Source organism: Orycteropus afer, unplaced genomic scaffold (assembly GCF_000298275.1).
Source record: "Orycteropus afer afer isolate SDZICR_OR568_19922 unplaced genomic scaffold, OryAfe1.0 scaffold00015, whole genome shotgun sequence".
NCBI classification, from domain to species: Eukaryota; Metazoa; Chordata; class Mammalia; order Tubulidentata; family Orycteropodidae; genus Orycteropus; species Orycteropus afer.
In genome coordinates, this window is record NW_006921602.1 from 7,875,305 (window position 1) to 7,883,684 (window position 8,380).

Genomic DNA, 8,380 nt, shown 5'->3' on the forward strand with positions numbered 1-8,380 from the left:
CAGTATCACTATGGAAGTAGACTGCCCAACCTTCCGAGTGGCTAGTGGGTTTGAACCATTATCCTTCTGGTTAGCAGTCAAGTGCCTTAGGCACTACGCTACCAGAGCTCCTAAGACATATGTAATATAGGTTATATATAGGTACTCTACCATTATAGGCCTGGCAGCTCAATCGCTTTGTGTACAACAGACACGAAATAGACATGTTGTTGTACTGGGAAGCTGTTGCATTCACTTCATCCCGTTCTCCGATAAAGATTTCTGAAGTATATTATAACCTTATGAAATGACAGACATCTATGTGGTGGGATGTTGCCCAGACATTATGCTGTGCACGACTGTACTTTGTTATCCCTAAATTACTCCAAATTTCTGAAATTTGCCATTCGTCTGCGTATTTTGTAACTACCCCCAAGGATAAATTTTTTTAATGACTTTGCTTTCAAAAAATGCAATTAATTTAATAAAATCCTAACACAAAACTGCCATCCTATCTTTAAAACTTCAGCCCAGTCCCCATTCCCCATGAGTCTATGGATATGTGTACCATTTCAGCTAACTGCTCATATAAACAGTTACCAAATTTATAATTCTGGGTCTTTCTAGAAGATCTTAATTATTCTTGCAGTTTTATCAGCATGCCATTTTAAGTCTTAATTTCATTCACCTTGCTGCCTTTACATTAATCACTGAGTTACTACATTAAAAAAAAAAGGTGTTAGTAGTAGTATGATATTGGATTCATTAAGCAAAAATAAATTTCAACATTACACCTCATGCAGATAAATGGCACAGGGCTTTAAATCATTTAAAACCTTAAAACCATTAAAAATCCTGGCAGCTTAATAGTCTAGATTTCAGACTGCAACTAGATACTCATCAATTTTGGATTTGCCAATGACACAATATCGCCTCTACTATATATATATATACACACACACACACACACACATATATATGTATATTGTTGTTGTTATGTGCCATGGAGTCAGACCTGACTCATAGCAACCCTTCCTTGAATTTCCAAGGCGGTATCACTACGGAAGATTGCCCAACCTTCCTTCCGAGGAATGGCTGGTGGGTTTGAACCACCAGCCTTCTGGTTAGCAGTCAAGTGCCTTAGGCACTATGCTACCAGAGCTCACACACACACACACACACACACACACAATTTATTTCTAGTATCCTTTTTCTTTTTCCAAAGTTATTTGAAAAATTTTTCCCTTCCTCCTTTGTTTTAAGTGTCTGTATTTTTCTCTTTAAAGAGTTGATTTAAATTGTTAATACTTAACTACGGAATCTGTATACATTAATTTTTTATCTGTCATTTAACCTAGCTCTAGGAAAAAAAAAAATCAGTGTGAAGCTTCATGTGTTTGTACTTCCCCTTGGCTAAGTAGAGTATGCAATAGATAACAATGTATGAAGAGCTTTGCCTCTTGAGGGCAATGATTTATCTTAAAGAACCAAACACCACAGAAAAAAAAAAGGTGTTTGCAAAAGTTTTATTTTAAAGGATCAAAAATAAATATCACACATATACACAAGAGAAAATCCACTGATATTTATGTTTGCCGATGCACAGCGTTTCAATACATGGCACCTTCATCTTCTTTATTTAGAAAATAAACTGTTATTGGTCCATAACTGGTATGCACAGTCTCTGTGACTCTTGCAAACAGCCAGGAGCCAACTCCATACAATAAAGTGGGAATTCCTAGAAAACAAATGAATATGTCATTTATAATACTTTAATACTTGCTAATCATGCACCCATAATTTGTCATAGTATAAATCACATGACACTCTTTAGCAATATCAACCAATTACAAAGTTATAAAAATATCACTCAACACTGACTATGATTATCTAAGAGTTCAACTTCATCTGTGTTCACGGAACATGGTGACAGCTGTGACAACTTAGAGATTTTTAAAACTAAAGGCTGATATCAATTTTAATTCAAAGAACTTTACAAGCACTAATTCATTACTTCCAAATAACTGAATTCTATATTCTTTTCACAAATAAGCAAACAGAAGAATATTCATTAATTCAGTTGTGGATGCTTTTGATTTTAGCCTTGAGCTTTAGTTACTAGGTCAACTATACCTTTCTTTAAGTTAGACAGTAACACTGCTGGCTTAAACAATTTTTGTACATCTTAAAAGAAACTAGGTCACATAGTTGTTTTTCAAAACCTAGGGGAAAACTTAACTCCAAGGAAGATTTCAGTGTAACAGGCAGGATAAGAAATACTCTAAATTAGTATTTTTATAACTGATTTGACTACAATCTTATTTTAACATATTTGAGGTAGGTAAATAGACTCCAACAGCATGTTTCTTCTTTGGAATATTTCATTTGATAAGATTTTTCTTATACTGGAGATTATAGTAGTTGCCATTTGTAATACATGAAGTTAAACACATATGACTCAGATATCTAAACTCTTATATGAATATGCTATTATATTAGACACAAAACAAACTTTCACAATTCTGACCTTTTAAAGGGACTTATTTAAAATAAGTAATTATTACAACATTAAACACGTATGTGTAGAATCACATGAATCAGTAAGTATATGCTCTACATAAGTATTCAATTTTTGCCTCGTGGGAGTTGCTCAGAAAGTAACAATTTAAAAGCATAGCTGTACAGTTGGAAAATCATTCTTTCTAGTTACTAGAGAAATTAAAACCTGCTCAGAACTAGTCATACTGCTAATTTTTTCTTACTTTTCTGCAACAGTGTATTTGCTGTGTTATGCTCTTTTTGAGCACATATGTGCACTGAACTACTTTGTGCTTATTTCCTGAAGCAGCATTCCCATCACAGTGATGCCAGAAATTAATCAAGAGAGCTACCACTAGCTGGCAATGAGATAAAGGGGGGAAAAGTTGTCAATTTAGGCTTATACTTATTTTTAGGAATATCCTGGGTCACAGTTTACACTATTACAGGCTTCCCTGAAACTCCTATGAAATCTTGCCAGCATATAGCCTTCTTTCCCCTGGAAGTACCCTAAAGAATCTCTAAATTTTTCAATGGAATGTCACAGAAAACCCCACAAAAATTAGAATTGTAAGGCTACTTATAAACCATTTAACCGAAAAGAAAACTAATAAAAGCAATGGCATTAGGGTGGGGAGACAAGGAAGAACAAGAGCAAAATTAGCAGAAGAGGAGAGAGGAGGAGAATTGAGAGCAGTTTTAGTGAAAAATAAATTTAAAATATGGTGTCACAATTCAAAAAGCTGAAAACTGAAGCACAAGAAAAAAATGGGTTTAAGAAGCAATTATTAATGTTCTAAGTATACTGATTATAAAATATGTATTTTTAAACCAATGCTAAGGATATAAATTTAAGGACTGGCTGGTGACACCGAGGATTGTTTTGCAATATTTATCAGTTTTCACTTAAAACACTGATACTTAAAAAAAATTCATACTTTTGAAAAATCACACAAACAAATAGCTAGATTTGTAAGCTAAAATGGGAGAGCTGATCAAATATTACTTGCTTAATAATAACTATATTATTTCTTTTTCAGAAAAACTAGGAATCACTATCAGTAACACTGTTGGCAGTGGATGGAGTCCTGAGATAGGAGTCAGAAATTCTATATTCTTTTTTTTCCCGCCATCTATTTATTTAATTGAGGCAGACTAAATGAAAAGATTTGCCAACTACATAATTTATACATTAAAAAAAAAAAAACCCATAATCTTCTTTATCCGTAGCACATATGCTTTTTAACATGTATAAAATCCCATGAAAAATTAATTTTTTTCCAGACTGAAACATATCATAACATTAAAATTATTTTGAAAGTCAGTTCTATGCATACTAATTTGAGTCAGCTAAACAGTAGGTAAACCACTGTCAAATTAAGCACGTAAAAAAAAATTAGAACTTCCTTAACAAATCTCTGATTACCCATTCATTCCAATGGTGAGTTGTTTTTCCTAAATCTCAATCTACTTCCCAGCAGGATACCCAGTCTGATGAACCATCAGCAAAATGTCACTTTCTTTTGAAGGGAAGGCAGAGGAGAAAGGGAACAAATGGGCAAAACAAATCTTTATTATTTTCAAAATGGAAAAATGAATTACTCTGATAATTACTAGTTTGGAAGGGAAGAAGAGGGATAAAATCCCAAATAGTCTTATTAACATAGTATGTACTTGATCCAGAGGAGCACTGTATTTCATAGAGCAGCAAAGGATCCTCTCATCTAATTCACATTCTCTACTTTCAGACAGGAAATAAACAGTAAAAATAAACTGGTGAATACAACAACCTTTAAAAAGTCCAGGAAAAAAAATCCCTTTATTGGTATAAACCAATTTGTATGAAAATACTCATGAAAGTTTTCCTTAAAACTCTTATTCCCATTTAAGCAGGATTTTTTTAATTTCCAAAGGCATAGAGTTAGTTATCATAAAGACCATTAAATCACTCTTTCCTTCTTTTCCATATAAAAAACTACAACTCTTGTTTCTCTCTTCAAAAGGTTGTACTTTTCTATGTGGGGCACGTTCTGGTTATCCCATCTTCCCTCATACACACCCCCAACTTAATATCTATATATAAAAGAGAAGCCCCTAGTCATTAAGATGTTCTTGAAATGTTTGGTTTTAAATGGTGACAGCTTTTTCAAAAAACACATTTGGTTCATGGTTTATCAATACCCTGTGTTTTATTTTTCATAATCTATTACTCCTTACATTTGGAAAGAATAACTTCGGCTTTTCTGCAAATGCTAAAATAAACATGTTCTTCTTGAGTCTAGTCATCACTCCAGTCTGTCCAAAGCCTTTTGAATTAGATTTTCTAAGTCATAGCATCCCTCAACTCCACGTCAATCTCAAAATTAGTTATGCTCTATATAGTGCACCAGGCAAATGATAACAGACATTTTTAAAAGATTACACATTGCTAAATAATTTTCACCATATGGGGGTTGAACCCGAGACAATCCCAATGGAGCACTGGCTCAAAAACTCATGACTGACATATATGAGTTATTAGAAACAAAAATGCACATACCACATTTAAATTTGATCCGCTATCAGATTATGTAATAACAATAGTATAGCTGCACAGGGATGTATATTTCATTTTTTTTTTTTTTTTTAAAAAGCTGCTTAGGTAGCATGTTCCAGTCCCCACTGGATTTATTTATATCAATAAACAGTTTCAAAACATTTCCAGGCCTATTTTTCACTGACCTATAAATGATACACCCTGGTAAAATGTTCATGCTTCTTTTGTCATTAAGCAAAAAGAAAATAAATATCCTGCAAGTGTAACTACTCTCAGAATATTTCCATGAAAACATACAAATACTAAAGAGGGAGAGTCTTTTAGGTATCTTTTGGGCCTAGCATCTGAAGAACCTAAAGTGTCTGGTGAAAACCTTTACTGCTTTTAGTAAAACCAACTTGCTGAGATCTCATATAAAGAAAACAAAGACATTTAAACCCACAAGGTGATGATCAGGGGAACAATCCTGTCATGCAGCAATACATTTCTTAACTTCAGAGCCACTTTCCAGGGGGGATGTTTGCTTGCAAGCCCCTTCTTACTCTCCAATGCAAGAGCCTCTCCTGCTAACAGGAAGTGAGAGTGGAATGCCCCTCCCCAGAAGTGATGTAGGGTGGTCTCTCAGGGCAGGTCTGTGGATAAACACCAGTTTGGAGGGCATGGGGCAGGGGCAGTTCAGGAGTCAACAATTTAACCCAAACATTTAATAGGGAGAGGAGGACCGGAAGATACAAAAGACCGAAGTCAAAGCCCAGTCCTGCGAGGCTGACACAGTGGATAGGGGCGGGGGATGCAGTGTCTGGGAAGCCGAATGGCACTGTGCGGAGTGTGACAGTAGAGCTGCTTGGGGCCGGGACGCCGCTCACCCGCGCAACGGTGCCTATCCTTGGACTAGGGTCTCGGCCTCGGTGACATAACGTTTGTCAGCGTGCTTTGTAAACGGTGGGCGTTACTCGATGCGTCGTGGGCCTCAAGGCGGGTCGTGCTTCATTGAGGCGGAAACGGCCCTCTCCTCCGCGCCGGGTGGGAGCTCAGGGCCGCCCGGCCCGGGCCACTCACCGAGGTTGATGACCTTGAGCGCGGTGAAGAACCGGTTCTGCCCGGCCAGGTCCTGCCAGGGAGCCTTGGAGCAGTGGTACTTAATGAAGGGAAAACAGCCAGTGCGCAGGACGTGGTAGTTGGCGCCCTGCACGGGCCAGTTGAAGTGCGAGAGGCCGAACTGGTCGTTACGGACGGCGCTGTAGGGTACGCAGAAGGAGGTCCAGTGCGGCAGGCGCCGCTGCAGCAGATGCCGCGTCAGCACCTCCGAGGCGCGGGGCTTCGGGCCGGAGGCGGAGCCCGAAACCCAGCGCCCGCACAGCAGCAGTCGGAGCACGGCCTCGTGGACCTTCCGCAGGGCCTCCATGGCTGGTCTCCCCTGCGTCCCCGCCCCTCCACCGCGCCCGAGTCAGACTAGTACCCCAGGCCGCCGCTGGGCGCGCGCCGCTGGGGGCGGGGCCGCCGCAGCCGGCGCTTGTGCCCGCCCCCTGGGGCGAGCGGCGGGAACGTCCAACGTCCCCCGCGCCGGTGCGCTAGCGCCCCCGGAGCCCCCGGCGGGTGCTCACAGAGGGCTGGCCGCGTCCAGCCGAGTGATTTGGCGGGCACACCGGGAGGCGGGAAGAGTGACCAGCCCAGGGAGTGAAGGGCACCCGCGGAGAGGAAAAAGTTAAATTGTCACAAATGATCTCATGTGGTCATTAATAACTCTGGGGCGGAGGGAAGGTCCATGGAGGTCGTATCAGCGTGGTTATTAGGAAAATTAAGATTTACAACAAATAACTTTGTTGCTTTTAACTCTTATGGCAACAAAGGTAAATACTATTACATATGCAATCCTGCAATAATAGTAATAGCAATAATTTACAGATACACACGCAATCTGACCAGGTGTGGGAAGGTGAATGGGACTACACCCACGAATGTATAAAGGTTTGACAGAGGATGTTTCCACATATGTAATGTATATATATGCAATGTGATTTAAAAAAAAAAAATGTAACTTAACCTCCGTAGTAAGTGATAGAAATATAACCTAGATTTCTCTCTTCAAATCCTGTCTGCCTCCAGCAAAATCCTTAGTTCTTGGTGATATGGTGTGTCTTCACTTGAGAAGGTCTTTGTTTCTACACTTGAAGTGGCCTCAGATAAATGCACAGGTGAAGTGTATTAAAAACCAAGTCTCCTGATTTGTGCTAGCTGGTAAATTCGGGGATCATCCTTGTGTTTATTTCTTGACTGTTTGCTGTTTAGAATTGTCCAAGATATTCCAAAATTAGAAAATTATTTAAAAAGGAGTAAGTCCCCTGTCCCTCCAGCAGGAGAAGCCCAGAAGCACCACCACCTGGCTGCAAGCCTTTGTTCCCAACACTCAGTCACCCCATATCAATGTACATTTTGAAGCCTCTTGAGGTGATAGCTTACATATACCTGCTTTCTAAAGAAAGAAATCCTTTTATTTGCCCTAAACTCATCTTAGACAAACCATATACTACATTAGATGATGTATATGGAAAGCACTGTATGTAAATGAGATAATTTTGTGTAAGCATCTTTTAAAAATAATTTTTGTGGTTGGAACCTCAAGGGGGGTATTGTTGTTTGTTGTTGTTATATGCCGTTGAGTCAGCCCCGACTCATAGCGACCTCTCCTTGGGTTTCCGAGGTAGTATCACTATGGAAGTAGATAGTATAGGATAAAAAAAGAACTCAATTCACTGCCTTTGGGTCTAACCCGACTCATAGCGACCCCCTCCTTGGGTTTCTGAGGCGGTATCACTACGGAAGTAGATTGCCCAACCTTCCTTCCAAGGAGTGGCTGATGGGTTTGAACCACCAGCCTTCTGGTTAGCAATCAAATCTTATTTATTTATTTAAAAATAGTATTTGTATTTTTTTGGGGAAAGTACACAGCAAAACAGGCTTCCATTCAACAATTTCCACCCGAATTAGTCACCAACGTTGACTCTTCACATTGTTTCAACATTCTCATTGTTTCCATTCTAGTTGTTCCCTTTAGTCTCTGATTTTTTGATTTATTCAGCAAGCATTTTTTGAGCATCTCTGTCCCAAATCTTGAGAGGCCTTTTAGTTATGCAAAGAATTTGAAACTTAATAGGAGTTTCTAGCAGTCATTTAAAAAAGATTTTAGGTGGAGGCATATATAGTTAGGTTTGTGCAGGTTGGCAGGAAGGAGGTTAAGACAGGAGGCAGAGATTCAGCATTATTTTCAGATTATAAATAAAAAGCATTAGAGTTCTTTTTCAAACAAAACCTGTCACAGAACCCCAA

The 8,380-nt window shown here is 38.9% G+C and overlaps 1 protein-coding gene across 1 annotated transcript; it reads right to left on the bottom strand.

Annotated features, from left to right (window-relative positions):
• Positions 1-1,589: 1,589 nt before the first annotated feature.
• CUNH15orf61 (chromosome unknown C15orf61 homolog) lies at positions 1,590-6,458 on the bottom strand. The gene is made up of 2 exons (XM_007957407.2): positions 6,113-6,458; positions 1,590-1,717 (listed from the first exon to the last, which is right to left on the bottom strand). The coding sequence occupies exons 1-2, from the start codon at positions 6,456-6,458 to the stop codon at positions 1,590-1,592; spliced, it is 474 nt and encodes a 157-aa protein (XP_007955598.1).
• Positions 6,459-8,380: the final 1,922 nt, after the last annotated feature.

Bases quoted from the DNA above. Each gene is read 5' to 3' on its own strand.
- CUNH15orf61 (XM_007957407.2), bottom strand. From the start codon at position 6,458: ATGGAGGCCCTGCGGAAGGTCCACGAGGCCGTGCTCCGACTGCTGCTG. The intron at 1,718-6,112 runs GTGAGTGGCCCG...TTTGTTTTCTAG, and splicing joins GCTCAAGGTCATCAACCTCG to GAATTCCCACTTTATTGTAT.